The sequence below is a fragment of the Bos grunniens genome, chromosome 19 (genome assembly GCF_055505025.1).
Source record: "Bos grunniens cultivar Pamir isolate PY7600 chromosome 19, Bosgru_T2T1.0, whole genome shotgun sequence".
NCBI lineage: Eukaryota > Metazoa > Chordata > Mammalia > Artiodactyla > Bovidae > Bos > Bos grunniens.
Window position 1 is genome coordinate 13,740,162 of NC_141183.1, and position 16,173 is coordinate 13,756,334.

The 16,173-nt window shown below is 43.6% G+C and overlaps 1 protein-coding gene across 24 annotated transcripts in view; it reads right to left on the reverse strand.

The window, feature by feature from the left end:
- The window catches only part of QTGAL (queuosine-tRNA galactosyltransferase), a 128,011-nt gene extending 114,764 nt beyond the window's left edge, over positions 1 to 13,247 (reverse strand). For 23 of the 24 annotated variants that reach the window (XR_015147399.1, XR_015147398.1, XR_015147396.1 and 20 more), the window contains exons 1-3: positions 13,136 to 13,247; positions 11,435 to 11,551; positions 11,235 to 11,334 (exon numbers count right to left, since the gene is read on the reverse strand). Coding sequence is in view for 19 of the 24 variants with exons in the window: in XM_086356821.1 (XP_086212947.1) it covers positions 11,235 to 11,334; positions 11,435 to 11,551; positions 13,136 to 13,198 (280 nt within the window). In the remaining 5 variants the exon portion in view is untranslated. The remainder of the gene's footprint in view (positions 1 to 11,234; positions 11,335 to 11,434; positions 11,552 to 13,135) is intronic. The other variant, XM_086356835.1, reaches the window with a different exon arrangement.
- Between the last annotated feature and the right edge of the window lie 2,926 nt (positions 13,248 to 16,173).

Sequence of the window (16,173 nt, forward strand, 5' to 3'; positions counted from 1 at the left end):
CTTTATTTTAAAAATATCTGCAATTAGTCAAAGCAGACATTTATTCATGAAAATAAGTAAATGGTTTTCCTGCCATCTAAATGCAGGCTGGAAGCTAGTTTATTGGGGAGGTTGAAACAAAGGGGGGCTGAAATGTTCTATGCAGTCATTGCTCTTACGAAACTACATTATCAAGCCCCAGATGGAGCCAGACATGTAACTCACACAAGAAAACTACAAACCAATGTTCTCTATGTACACAGATGTAAAAATCCTTAAGAAAGCTGATCAATTTCATTGCATAAAAACACTATACTGTCACTGTTGATTAATTTTGGCACTGTAAGAGTGATTCATTATTAAGAAAAATATTAATGTAATTTACCACAATAAAAACGTTAGGAGGAAAGAAAAAAACAATCACCTTAACAGATATCTAAAAGACATTTAACTAAATTCTATACTCACACCTCATTTTCTGAAGGCTTACAAAATTAGAGATCTCAAGGTACCTGATAAAAGTATCTATCAGAAAGCAATAGTAAGTATCATGCTTGTAGCACAGAAACACTACAAACATTTCCACTAAGCCAGCACAATAAAAGGACTAGTTAATGTGATCCCACATTGTTCTTCTAGACTTCCTACCCCAATACTACTTATGAAAATAAAGAATAAATTAGAAATAAAGAAACAAAATTAAAATATTTTTTCAGGATTAGATTGCCTAACTAGAAAATCCAAGATAATGTGATAAACTGTTGGCATTGGATATGACAGGGAACCAAAGAAACTGGGAGTCTTCCCTCTCTACCCAAGTTAACACCTGGATCAAGAGATCACAAGGCTCTGAACACCCAACTGAAAAACTGTAGGAGCCTCAAGAGGAGACAGAAAGAGGTCGGACGCCAGTGTGGAAGGAAACCCAGCACCACAATTTGGGGCCTTGCTTGGCAAGAACTTCTGCACTGTGGTCTTTCCTCCACCCACTGCTGTTTGGTGAGCTGACTGCCCACCCGTCCCTCCATCTCTGCGAAGCACAAGAACTGCAGGTTCAGGAGGCAGCACAGGATGGGAGAAGCTGCTCCCACAAATACACAAGACCAGCCACCTAAGGCCTCCCCTTCTCTTCTCCCCGTCCACTCTGAAAAGGAACAGAGTAAGATAGAAGGACGAACAGAAGGGAAGAAAAGGGAGGAAGGCAAAAGCAGTACAGGCAGGTTACCTAAGAGACAGGCTCACCTGAATGGGGAAGGGCTCTGGGGGCAGAAGTGAAGTCGCTCAGTCGAGTCCGACTCTTTGCGACCCCATGGACTACAGCCTACCACGCTCCTCCATCCATGGGATTTTCCAGGCAAGAGTACTGGAGTGGGCTGCCATTTCCTTCTCATGGACTAAAGGAAGGATAATAAAGCTTGTGATGAAATTTCATCATCACAGGATTCACCAGCCAACACTCAAATGCACCAGATAAAGACATACGAAAGGTGTAAGAATTCATTGCCAACAGACCATCACTGCAAGAAATGTTTTGAAAAGTCCTTCAGGCAGAAGGAAAAGCAGATGGGCATCTGGTTCAATTCAAAGAAATGAAGAGCACTGAAAACCATAATTAATGAGTAAATGAGTAATTTTCTTTCTTATTATTTCAATCCCTTAAAAAAATGATTGACTGTTTAAACTAAGTTAATACCAGCATTTGTGGGGTCTACAGCACATATAAAAGTAGAATGCATGACAACAGCCTCAAAAAAGGTAGGAAGGGAGAAATGGACGTGCACTGTCCAGTTCTCACACTATACATGAAGTTCTACACACATTTGAGGGATTGAACTTGCTAAGTTGTATATACTATAAACTCAAATCAACCATTAAAACAGCAAAAAAGGGAACTGTAACTAATAAGCCAACAAAGAAGATGAAGAAGAACCATAAGGAATTTTTATTGGAGCTGGTATGATAGTAAGCAGAGCTCCACAGCTGCTTGCCAGCAAAACTGGTGAAACTTATTTTTAAAAACCCAACCATTTACAGTCTCTGGAAATGGCCCTAAGGGCACCAAGCAAATGAAAAAAAAAAATTATTCAAGAAAATCTACTAAAACTCAATAATAGTAATATCAAAAACTTCAGATATGCAGACGACACTACCCTTATGGCAGAAAGGGAACAGGAACTAAACAGCCTGTTGATAAAGGTAAAAGAGGAGAGTGAAAAAGCTGGCTTAAAACTCAACATTCAAAAAACGAAGATGGAGGCATCCAGTCCCACCACTTCATGGCAAATAGATGGGGAAACAGTGACAGGCTTTATTTTCTGGGGCTCCAAAATCTCTGTGGATGGTGACTTCAACCATGAAACTAAAAGACGCTTGCTCTTTGGAAGAAAAGCTATGACCAACCTAGACAGCATGTTAAAAAGCAGAGACATAACTTTGCCAACAAAAGTCCATCTAGTCAAAACTATGGTTTTTCCAGTAGTCATGCATGGATGTGAGAGTTGGACTATAAAGAAAGCTGAGTGCCAAAGAATTGATGTTTTTGAACTGTGGTGCTAGAGAAGACTCTTGAGAGTCTCTAGGACTGCAAGGAGATCAAAACAGTCAATCCTAAAGGAAATCAACCCTGAATATTCACTGGAAGTACTGATGCCGAAGCTGAAGCTCCAATACTGTGGCCACATGATGCAAAGAGCCGACTTACTGGAAAGGAGCCTGAATCCTGGGAAAGATCGAAGGCAGGAAAAGAGGGCGTTAGAGGATGAGATGACTGGATGCCATCACTGAAGACAATGGGCATGGGTCTGAACAAACTCCAAAAGATGGTGAAGGACAGAGAAGTCTGGCTGCAGTCCACGCTACAGTCCATAGGGTCTCAAAGAGTTGGACACAACTGAGCGACTGAACAACAACAACAAGATATTTGAGCTGAGATCTGCTCCTTGCCTCCCCCTAAGGCGGAAACCCACCCTAGACAGATATAGCCAAAAATACAAGCTTCCCTCTTCTGCTTGGCCTGTCAAAAGCTGTTTTCCTGGAAGAGATCGGGCATCGACATTTCTCGTCTTGACCCCAGGTACCTGCTGCTGAGGGTGAGGCCCAGGCAAGAGCAGTCGAAAAGTGGGACCCCCTTTTCCCACCAGCCCCCATGCTGCACTGTATGCTCTGTCTACCTTGGGTGTGGTATCACCAAGAAAACTGGGGACCCAAATGCCCTTGCCCTGGCTTGTGGGGTAGGGGGTTCATATGAAGAGAGATAAAGGGTTGCTGCCCTTCCCCTACTTCACTTGCAATAGGGTGCGAAGTTTAAGCCCTAGGATACACTCAAAACAGAAGTAAAGGCAGCTGGAAGAGGAAATCACAGCTTTTCTTCCAAAGAGCGACGGATAGATTCATCAACAATACAGGTTAAGCTGTGGGACGACTAGTTTGTCAAACATAAACTGGTAAGAGACAGCTGGGAAGAGCCCTCCCGGTGTCAGAACAAACTTTAAACACTGACCTCAAGAACTATTCCTTTGAAGGAGCTTGAATTCACTTGAATTATTCTTATGCCCCTAGGTATCGCTGAAAACAGTAAAGCAGTCAGCAATCAATGGAGCTTGACAGCTGGGTGTGGTCAGGGAAAGAGAGGCCAGCCCACACCGCTGCCCCCTCAGGATGACTATGGGCACGCCTGGCATGGCACTCCTGAGACAGAGCATTACAGGTTTCACACTGCAGCCACAGGGGAGCGGACTTTACTAAAACTATCCAAGCAGTCACTTTACAAGCAAACAAGTCAGTAAGAGTAACAACCCTAGACGGAGGGGAAACCAGAACCTGGGACATGTTATCTACTATGTCCAGTTTCTAACAAAATTAGGAGACAAGTGAAGAAACAGGAAAGCAAGACCCAGACACCAAAGAAAAAGAAGGCACAGGAACTTCCAGTGAGAGCATCATGTGTTTGATTTAATGAAGACCTCAAAGCAACCATTATACACATGCTCAAAGACCTAACGCACTGTACTTGGTAGCTTCAGTCGTGTCCGACTCTTTGTGACCCCATGGACTGTAGGCCACCAGGCTCCTCTGTCTATGAGGATTCTCCAGGCAAGAATACTGGAGTGGGGTGCCATGCCCTCCTCCAGGGGATCTTCCCCACCCAGGGATCGAACCCAGGTCTCCCGCATTGCAGATGGACTCTTTACTGTCTGAGCCACCAGGAAAGCCCAAGAATACTAGAGTGGGTATCCTATCCCTTCTCCAGGAGATCTTCTCAACCCAGGAATCAAACCAAGGTCTCCTGCACTGCAGGTGGATTCTTTACCAGCTGAGCTGCCAGAGAAGCCCAGAATAAAAATACAGCACACCAAAACTTATAGGAGGCTGCAAAATCAGTGCTCAGAGGGAAACTTATAGCTATAAGTGTCTACATAAGAGATCTCAAATCAACAACCTAACTTTACACCTTACAGAACTAGAAAAAGAAGAACAAACTAAACAAACAGTTAGCAGAAGGAAAGAAATAATAAAAGGTTCAGAGCAGAGACAAAACGAAATAGAGACTTAAAAAAAAAAAAAGTGAGACTCAATGAAACCAAAAGTTGGTTCTTTGAAAAGATCAACAACATTGACAAATCTTTAGCGACACTAAGAACAAAGATGCTTCAAATCACTAAAGTTAAAAATGAAAGCGGGGGGGACTTCCCTGGTGGCCCAGCGGTTGACTCTGCACTTCCACTGCAGGGGGTGTGGGTTTGATCCCACAAGCTGTGAAGCACAGCCCCCAAAAAAGTGTGCACATTACTACTAAACTTAACAGAAGCCTAAAAAGATTATAATTGAATACTATGAACAACTACATGCCAACAAATTAGAAACTTAGATGAAAAGGACAAATTTCTATAAACACACTACCGAAACTAATTCAAGAAGAAATAAAATATCTGAACAAACCTATAACAAAAACAGAGGCTGAATCAGTAATCAAAATCCCCCAACAAAAAGGCTAGGATCAGACGGTTTCACTAATGAATTCTACAAAACATTTAGAGAATTAACAACAATCCTTCTCAAACTCGTCCAAAAATAAAAAAGAAGAAGAAAAGAAAACACTTCTTAACTCATTCTATGAAGCCAGCTTACTTTGATACTATAGCCAGACAGATACATCCAAAGAAAAGAAAACTACGTACCAATATCCCTTATGAATCTTTATAGAACTCTTCAACAAAATACTAGCAAACTAAATCTAGCAGCATATTAGAAAGATTATACACTATGACCCAGTGGGATTTATTCCAGTAATGCAAGGGTAGTTCATCATATGAAATCAATTGATGTTAATATATCACGTTCATAGAATTGAAGGAAAAAAACCTATATGATCATCTCAACTGATATAGAAAAAAGGATGGACAAAATCTTTCATGATTAAGAAAAACACAGTCAACAAACTAGCAATTGAAGGTAACTTCTTTAGCATGATTATAAATCCGTATTTATAAAAATCCACAGCTAACATTATACTCGAAGGTGAAACACCACAAACTTTCCTCCTAAGATCAGGGTCAAGACAAGGATGTCTCCTCTCCCCATTCTTACTAAACACTGCAAGTTCTAGCTGGAGCAATTAGGCAAGAAAAAGAAATAAGCCATCCAATTAAAAAGGAAGAAGTAAAACTATTTCAGTTGCAGATGACATGTTCTTAAATATAGAAAATCCTAAAAATTCACACACAAAATAACTTCTAGAGCTAATAAATAAGTACAGCAAAATTTCAGGATACAAGATCAACACGCAGGACAATCAGTTTCCCTTTACACTAACAATGAACAATCTGAGAAGGAAATTAAAAAGACAATTCCATTCACAAGATCAATGAAAAAACAAATGCTGAAGAAAGAGGTGAAATACTTGTACCTTGAAAGTTACAAAGCATTGATAAAAGAAATCGAAGAAGACCTAAGGAAAGACACTCTTGTGTTCACGAACTGGAAGTCTTACTACTGTTAAAGTGATGTGTGTTAGTTGCTTAGTCGTGTCCAACTCTTTGCAACCCCATAGACTGTAGCCCACCAGGCCCCTCTGTCCATGGGATTCTCCAGGCAAGAACACTGGAGTGGGTTGCCATTTCCTTCTCCAAAAGGAACTACAAAAAGAAAGAAAGTGAAGTCGCTCAGTCATGTCTGACTCTTTGCAACCCCATGGACTGTAGCCAACTAGGCTCCTCCATCCATGGAATTTTCCAAGCAGGAGTACTGGAGTGGGTTGCCATTTCCTGCTCCAAAGTGATACTACAAACCAAATAGATCTACAGATTCAAAGCCATCCCCCATCAAAATTCTAATGGTCCTTCTTAAAAACATGGAAAAACTGATCCTAAGGGTCATGGATGTGTGCATGCTAACTCACTCCAGTTGTGTCCAGTTCTTTGTGACCCTATGGACTGTAACCCGCCAGGCTCCTCTGTCCATGGGATTCTCCAGGCAAGAACACTGGAGTGGGTTGTCATGCCCTCCTCCAGGGAATCTTCCTGACCCAGAGATCGAACTCGTGTCTCCTGCATTGGCAGGTGAGTTCTTCATGACTAGTGCCACCTGAGAAGCCCACCCAAAGTTCATATGAAATTGTAAAACAATTTTGAGAAAGGAAAACAAAGTTGAAAGACTCATACCTCCCAATATCAAAACCTATCACAAAGCTATAGTAATCAAAGCAGTGTGATACTTACTGGCTTTAGAGTCCAGAAACTGCATTCATTTCCAGCAACTAATTTTCAAAGAACTAAAGAGCCTCTTGATGAAAGTGAAAGAGGAAAGTAAAAAGTTGGCTTAAAACTCAACATTCAGAAAACTAAGATCATGGCATCTGGTCCCATGACTTCAAGGTAAATAGATGGGGAAACAATGTAAACAGTGACAGACTTTATTTGGCGGGGGGGGGGGGGGGGGGCTCCAAAATCACTGCAGATGGTGACTGCAGCCATGAAATTAAAAGACACTTGCTCCTTGGAAGACAAGTTATGACCGACCTAGACAGCATATTAGAAAGCAGAGACATTACTTTGCCAACAAAGGTCCGTCTAGTAAAAGCTACATTTTTCCCAATAGTCATGCATGGATGTGAGAGTTGGACTATAAAGAAAGCTGACTGCTGAAGAATGGATGCTTTTGAACTGTGGTGTTGGAGAAGACTCTTGAGAGTCCCTTGGACTGCAAGGAGATCCAACCAGTCAACTGTAAAGGAAATCAGTCCTGAATATTCATTGGAAGGACTGATGCTGAAGTAGAAACTCCAATACTTTGACCACCTGACTCAAAGAACTGACTCATTTGAAAAGACCCTGATGCTGGGAAAGATTGAAGACAAGAGGAGAAGGGAATGACAGAGGATGAGATGGTTGGATGACATCACTAACTCATCATGGACATGAGTTTGGGTAAGCTCCAGGAGTTGGCGAAGGACAGGGAAGCCTGGCATGCTGTAGTCCATGGGGTCGCAAAGAGTTGGACATGACTGAGCAACTGAACTGAACTGATTTTCCAAAGGGTACCAAGACTTTTGATGAAGACAGAATAGTCTGAAACCAATACTGTCAGAACCACTCAACATCTACATGCAAAGGAATGAAGTTATACTTACTTTACACTATATAAAAAATGAACTCAAAATGGAACAAAGACCTACATAGAAAAGCTCAAATTATAAAATTCTTTGAAAAAAACAAAGGAGTAAATCTTCATGACTTTGATTTGGCAATGAGTTTTTAGATATGACACCAAAAGTACATGGTGAAATCCAAAAATAAATTGGATTTCATCAAAATTATAATTTTTGTGCATCAAAGGATATTCTCAGGAGAATGAGAAGACAACCTAAAGACAGCCCAACCCAAAGAAAATATCTGAAAATCATATATCTGATAAGAGTCTAGTATCCAGAATATGTAAAGAACTTGTAGCTCAACAAGAAAAAAACAATCAAATTTTAAAATGAGTTGAATAGACATTTCTCCAAAGACGATACACAAATGGCCAACACAAACACAAAAAGAGGTTCCATATCATTAGTCAGAAGGGAAAAGCAAATAAAAACTACAATGAGATGAGAAACCATTTCATACCCACTAGGATGGCCATAACAAAAATAAACCCAGAAAATAAGAAGTGTTTGTGAGGATGTGGAGAAACTGGAACCTTCATACATGGCTGGTGGCATTGTAAAATGGTGCAGCTGATGTGGAGAATAGTTCAGCAGTTCCTCAGCGTGTTAAAACAAAGAATTACAGTATGACCCAGCAATACAACTACAAGGTATATACCCAAAGAAACCGAAAACCTGCGTTCAAACAAAAATTTATACACAAATGTTTACACTAGCATGCTTTACAACAGCCTAAAAGTAGACCAACCCAAATGTGCCTCAACTGGTGAATGGATAAACAAAATGTGGTACACCTATACCATTAAATATTATTCTCTCATAAAAAGGAATGAAGTACTAATACATGCCTCAACATAAACCTTAAAAACACTGAAAAATGAAAGAAACCTGTCACAAAAATCACAAGTATTGTATGATTCAGTTTATCTGAAATGTCCAAAATAGGCAAATCTATAGACAGAAAGTAAGTCCATGGTTGCACGGAACTGGGAGGGATAGGGCATGGAGGGTGACAACTAAAGGACGCAGGGCTCCTTTTTGAGGTGATGAAAATGTTCTGAAATTGACTGCGGTGATGGTTGCACACATCTGGGAACCTACTTAGAAACAACTTGATTATACATTTTGATGGGTGACTTACGTGGTGTATAAATTATATTTCAATAACATTGTTATAAAAGACACTTGATTAATCCAAACAATGGCAGAAAAAGAGGAAAATGGAGTGAAGAATAGATGTGACTAACAAAATAATAGCAAGAAGAGAGACTCAGATCTAACCACATCAATAATCACAGTACATGTATCTAATGCAAACATCCCAGTTAAAAGGCAGAGATTGTCAGACTGGATTTAAAAAGCATGATCATATGCTGTCTACGTGTGTGTGTATGCTAAGTCGCTTCAGTCATGCCTGACTCTTTGTGACCCTATGGACTGTAGCCCGCCAGGCTCCTCTGGCCATGGGATTCTCCAGGCAAGAATACTGGAGTGCACTGCCATGCCCTCCTCTAGGGGATCTTCCTGACCCAGGGATCTAACTCATGGCTCTTCAATCTCCTACGTTAGCAGGCAGATTCTTTACCACTAGCGCCACCTGGGAAGCCCCTACAAGAATCTATAACGAAGGGGGCATCCTTTAAATATAAAGACAGGAATGGGTTAAGGGGAAAAATGATGGAAAAGATACACTATGCTAACACTAGTCAAAATAAAGCCAGAGCAGTTAAATTAATGGCAAACAAAGTACATTTCAGAGCAAAGAACATTACCAGAGATTAGGAGGGTTATTCATAATGATGGAGGGGTCAATTCTTCACAACAGTCTCAAATTTTAACAGAGTAAAATTTAAAATGCATAAAGCCAAAAATGAGAGAAGAGCAAGAAAGAATAATAAATCTGCAATTAGAGTCGGAGATTTCAATACCCCCTCTCAGTAACTGATAAAACAAGCAGACCTTGCATCAGCAAGGATGCAGAAGATTTAAACAAGACTGTGTTCAACTGGATTTGTGTTTACAGAGAACTCCACCCAACACCAGCAAATACACAACCTTCTCAAGTGCACGCAGAACATTTGCCGAGATAGGCTTTATCCTGGACTGTAAAGTAAATCTTACTAAACTTAAAAGATTCACATCAAAAAAGTATGTTCTCTTACGTCAGAGGAATTAAAATAAGAAATAAATAACATAAAGATATCTGGAAAATCCCTCAAATATTTGGAAACTAAATACTCTACTTCAAATAATCCATAAATCAAATAAAAAATCAAAGGAAGCAATTAGAAGATATTTTGCAGCTGAATGAAATTAAAACACAATATATCAGAATTTGTGGGATGTTAATGCAATACTTAGGGGGCAGTTTATATCACTAAATGTCTGTTTTGGAAAATGAGAAAGGTCTCAAACCAGTGACCTCAGCTTTCACCTTAAGAATTCCAAAAAAGAATAAATTAAACCCAAAGTAAGCAGAAAAAAAGAAAATCATGCAATTCAGAGTGGAAATAGAAAACAGACAAAATAGGAAAAAGAAAAACAATATAAACAATCAATGAAACCAAAAGCTGATTCTTCAAGAATATTGTTTTTTAAATGGACAAAAACAAATCTAATGTCACAAGAAAAGAATTTTAAGAATTAGAGGGGCCTTCCCTGGTGGTCCAGGGCTTCCTAGTGGCTCAGATGGTAAAGAGTCCACCCGCAATGCGGGAGACCTGGGTTCAATCCCTGGGTTTATGAAGATCCCCTGGAGAAGGGAATGGCTACCCACTCCAGTGTTCTTGCCTGGAGAACTCCACGGACAGAGGAACCTGGTGGGCTACAGTCCATGAGGTCGAAAAGAGCTGGAGGCAACTGAGCAACTTTCACTTTTTTTCCCCTGATGGTTCAGTGGTTAAGAATCCGCCTAGAAATGCAGGGGACACTGGTTTGATCCCTGGTCTGGGAAGATCCCAAATGCCGAGAGGCAACTAAGCCCATGGGCCACAACTACTGAGCCCATGCTCTAGGGCCCACAGACCACAGTTACTAAAGCCCGTGTGCTCTAGAGCCTATACTCCACAAGTGAAGCCTCTGCAGTGAGAAGCCGGTACACCGCAAAGAGCAGCCCCTGATGGTCACAAATAGAGAAAGTCCACGCACAGCAACAAAGACCAAGTAGAGCCAAAAAAAAAAAAAAGAATTAGAAATGATCAATAATGACCAATCACACCAGGAATAAAAACACTTAAAGGCTTTCTGTTAGGCTAAATAAGTAAGGAATGAGCAGGGTTTCAACGTTATGTGGCAGCATGGATGGGAAGGGAGTATGGGGGAAAACGGATACACGTATGTGTATGGCTGAGTCCCTTCACTCTTCACCTGAAAGTATCTCAACATTGTTAATCGGCTATACCCCAATACAAAGTAAAAAGTAAAAACAAGAATGAGCAGAGGTCGTACACAAATTCTTACTGAAGCACAAGAAAGCCAGGCCTACCGGGTCCTTAATAAGTGGTACACTCCAATGTTACTTAGCGTACTTTTCACCAAGATTTAAACAACAGGAAACTATTTAAGTACATAAGTTGATAAGAATAATAAACTAAACACGGTTACTGACCTCCTCGGGGAGAAGGAGAATCATGCCCTCCAATGACCACGAGGATGCCGGAACCTTCCAGCTTCTTTTTCCATTTTTCGATGACAGTCATGGACTTGTCCTGAAAGTACGAGGAGGTCGGCAGGTCAGGAAACTTTCCTCCAAACGGTCAGAGGTGACTTACACTAAGGCTAAATGACCAACAGGAAGTTTGTAAATACCTTACTGGCATCATTAAAAATGGAGAGCTCCATGGAGCCTTCAAAGTCCTGCTGCAAAACCGACCCCAAGCATTCGTCCAACCACGGTTCAGCGTCATGGACCGGGAGGATAACAGACTGGAATTCAAAACAAATGAATTGAGAAACAAGTGTGGAAACTGAATTCTCTTTCCAAGACTCTAATTTACTTCCCCATTACCATCTGCACAATGCTCATTTTCCAAGCTCGAGACATGACTTACAGAACAACCCAGAATAAGGATTCCAGGGAGAGTACCACCTGACAAACAAAAGGTGCCTACGCCTCCTCTCAAGATTTGTTGTCTTAGATTTCCCTGAATTGGTCTTTCTGGTTGCTTTTAAAAAGGAAACAAAATCTGAAAGGCATCAAAAATGTTCCCAATTCAATGGCAAATTCATGTGGTTCCCAATCAGTGGTCAGAAACATCATCATTTTGGTTGAAACAAGCATCTGTGTATCTTTGAACCCACTCATGAAATAAGCATTTTCAGTAAACCATGATGTTGGAGGAACTGCAACAAAGAAACCCTTTTAAGTACCCCCCCTACACTTCAGTATTCTTGCCTGGAGAATTCCATAGACAAAGGAGCCTGGAGGGCTACAGTCCCTGGGGTCCCAAAGAGTCAGACACTACTGAGCAACTAATACACACATTGGGGAAGAGGGAGGTAACCTGCCTCCAGCGCTCTCTTCCTTTGCTCTATTCAGTTTAGGACACTTTGGCACTATCCTCTTCTCACAGGGCCCACATAAAGCAAACATTTCTGAAGTGTGTAAAGTAAAAACAGTGAAACCTGAGTGCCAACAAAACAACTGATTACAGGATTTATCTTCTGTATACTGCCACATTAAGCAATACAGACTTTGGGTACGAAAACAGAAGTTACAGTCAGTCCCCACTCTTGAGTTTATACCTTAAAGAAGAGTGGACATATTTCTAAACAAGAAAACAGAAACACAGGTCATTCAAGTGAGTGTGTACGTATGCATATATGCATACACATGTGCAAATACATCTATACAAAACATAGATAGGATTTTTAAATGCTAAATCTTTATATGGTTATGAAAAGCTCACAGATAAAAGTACTGAAAATACAGTTCTGTCAAGGCAAGTTCTTTACTCTGAAGATCTAATTCAACAGTGCTATTCCCTTCCTAGATTTATGTTATCCACAAAAGTAGCTCCCTAACTTACTTACATATTTACTTTGGAATTATTTTTTAAAGGAAAAAAGGAGAGAATATTTTTACTGTTCTCAAGATCTACAATACAAAAGATAATGTGAATTTCTGCCAAAGATGAGCCTGGATTACTCTGTCCGCACGCTTGTTGGTGCTTAAACGTTTATTTGGGCGGAAATCTTCACAGGCTGCCCAAGAGAAGAGGTGGTGGTAGTGTGTGAAACGGAGACCCGGGAAGACGGAGGGGAGACGGATGGAGGGATGGAGCAGGGCGGAGAAGAAGAGGATGGAGGGAAGAGGGATGGAGGTGAAAAGAGAGAAGGGGCGGAGAGTCGAAGGATGGAGGTGAGGGGGACCGAGGTATGACGTGAGGAGCGGATGAGGGGAAGCGGGAGTCTGAGAGACTGGGACCTGAACTGGAGCAGAGGGGCGGGGAGGGCCGGGGAGGGGCAGGGCGCCCTCCCACACCCCACCCCCGCCAGCCGGGCACCTACCACTTGGGCGGGGGCGCGAGCCGGGCCGATCGCCCGGGCGGCTGGGTACCCCCTGGCCTGCATGGCGCGCGCTCCTCGGGCTGCCCCGCCCACCCCGGGCTACAGCGCCTGCGCGGGCGGCTCGCCGGGAGGCGGGACCGAGGCCGAGCGCCTCCGATTGGCGCAGAGGGACGCCGATCAAGCGGGGACCCGCGGGCGGTGGAGAGGAGCGGTCTAGTCGGGCTGGAGGGCTCCCGAGAGAGCTATTCAGCTCCTCTGTCCTCAGGGACACTTGTGTTACTGGAGTGCCTGGGTTGTGCAGGAGGTGGGGTTGGTGGGAAGACTCTGCGCCATCTGACATGGAAAGGTTCTATATGAAGAGCAGGTGACTGCTTCCCTGCTCGGGGGACGGGGCGCCTCAGCGGCGCCCGAGTGCACCGGCTGTCACGCGGGCGTCCCGACCCATCTGGGTCAGTGAGCACAACTTCATAACCTTCACCACCCAAACTAACGTTGAATGCAAATCATTCGACAAACCAGCAATTATGACAAAGCCGAACTGCTGTTTCATGTCTTGCAAGCACTGCTTCAAATGTCATTGTTCCTTAAATTGCATCAGTGTTTTCAAAGCCTGTTGTAAAAATTGGAACGCTTAGGCCAGATGAGTGAAAAATGCATCCTTATCTACAATGGGAAAAAAGCAAGCTGAGGATTTGTTTCCAAGGACCTGGTGTGCTCCAAGGGTTGGTATGTTAGGAATAGTTCCATTTTAAGGGACTCGGTAAAAAGTCACATTGTAACTTCCAGATCGTACTGTGGGCTTTGGAGCTCGACTGTCTCAGTAATCAGTGGGAGGAAGAGATAAGGGGTCCCCACGGCGTCTGGCACCTCCACTCCACAGCACATGCTATCAGAGTTGGGCTTGGCTGCTCCTGTCTTGCTTCCTGTACATCTCCTGCTGCCAGAAGTTTGCTTTTCACTGCCTTCCCCCTAATAAAAATTTGGCTAGAGTCTGCTTTTTGCAAACATTCAGAGTGCCAAGAGGCACTTCAAAAGTGCAGGATTTGGCTGGGGATGGGGGTGGGGTGACGTTTAGATTCTTCTCTTCATGGTAGGAAGATTCTCAACAGAGGGGCCAGGCTATGAGGCCTGACACCAACCCACCCCCATCCCCTCCACCACGAGGGACATGAACATAGGGGAGGATGAGGAGGTGACAAAGTCATGGGCCTCTGGAGAGGAAGTGATGCAGGTCTCCCAAAGCTCTTGTCACTCTTGGCTCACCCCATGAGTGACAGTTTTCTTTATTTTTAAATGTTGTTTCTGCAGACTCTTGGCAAATCCTGGTTATATTCAGAAAACCCAGTGCCAACTGCCAGGGCCTCCAAAATTTAAAAGCCCTTTTATGAGGTGGGTGTAGGCAGCAAAGAGGTCTAGGCTTGACCACACCGGACCCAGAGTCAGAATGTGTCTGCCCTGGGCGTGCCCATGAAGAGTGAAGTCAAGCTTTAAAGCCAGCCGCTGGATGTTTCCCTACAGCCCACACTGCAAGGCCACCAAGCAAGCATCCTGTCCAAGTTTCCTGAGGGGACAGACCCCAACAGTGCTCCAGCTGGACCTCTACTGGGCAGTAATACTGCTGGGAGGTCAGGAACTGCCCAGCACCATGGAGGACAGTGCACTTGAATGGGTGAAGACAGGCTGCCTGTGGTGGCCAAAGTGCCCTGATAATGAATCCATTCACAGCAGAGCAGCCAGCGTGTGACTGTCATGCGCACCAGTGTCCTGTCTTCTCCTCTCTCATTTTTTTTTTTTTTAATGACTAGTTGAGACTCACTGTGTTGAGTTAAGAAACTGAAGCTGGACTTTTTACCAGCTGTGGGAAGTAATGAGGTTCCCATCACAGGAAGCATTCAACTAATAGTTGAGCAAATGTTTGGTATGGATTTGACAGGAACGTTCAAGTATCACATAGAATGTTTGTGCGTCCTGGATGCCAACCCCCTTAGCCCAGAACGCGGAGCCTGAGTTGGGCTTTTGTCCCCAGGAAGTTGCAGCAGGGGAGTAAGACAGGGGAGGAGAGAGTCCAGGACCAGCATGCTGTGTTTGAGGCAGCCCCCATCATGGACACTGGAGCTGAGCCCCTAGACCTTTCCTGAGACCTGGAGAGCTGACCACCTGAGCGAGAAGGAAGGAAACCTTACCTCTCCTACTCTTCTGGGGGGTGACTTCAGGATCCCACAGGTGGCCCTCAGCGCTGGTGTGCATAGCACGCTGTAGGCCAGGTGAGACCTGCCCAGAACTGTGTGCAGTGGCTGGACTTGAGTCAGGACGAGGAATGTAGGAAGGGTGGAACAAGGGGCCAGAGGAGCCTGATGTGCGATCAGGAAGGCAGATGGAAACTCAAAATAGCATCCCCTCCAACCGCCCTGTTGTACAGTTAGCACATGTGGATCCTTCTGGAGTGATTTTAGCAACTGCTCTTCCAATCTGGGATGATGCACGGGTGGGTGCCAGGTGCCTGCGGGAGCTACGTGCACAGCACAGGGTGCTAGTGCCTGAGGCCCTTGGGTATTCAGTGAAAGGCCAGGAGAGGCCAACCAGACATCTTCCTCCTAAATATTAACAGGAAAATGTCATGTGTGGGAGCAGAGGCTTGGATAAATGCACATCTGATAGAACTTGGCGGAAGAGTAGGCACACCAGAGGCTTTAGGGGCCACCTGCCAGTGCTGCTGACGTCACTGTCAAGGCCAGGGCCAGGCTGTTAGTGAGGAGACCACCCCAGAAGTGGGGTGCACCGTGGGGCTGGATTCAGCAGTGCCTGTGTGTGTGCTCAGTCACTCAGTCATGTCCAACTCTGTGCAACCCTATGTCTCCTCCTCCCATGGGATTCTCCAGGCAAGCATACTGGAGTGGGTTGCTATTTCCTCCTCCAGGCGATCTTCTCAACCCAGGGATCGAACCCACATCTCCGTCATCTCCTGCATTGTCAGGTGGATCCTTTACCATTGAGCCACCTGGGAAGCCCAGGTCCAGCAGTGAGTTTCCCCTTTTATG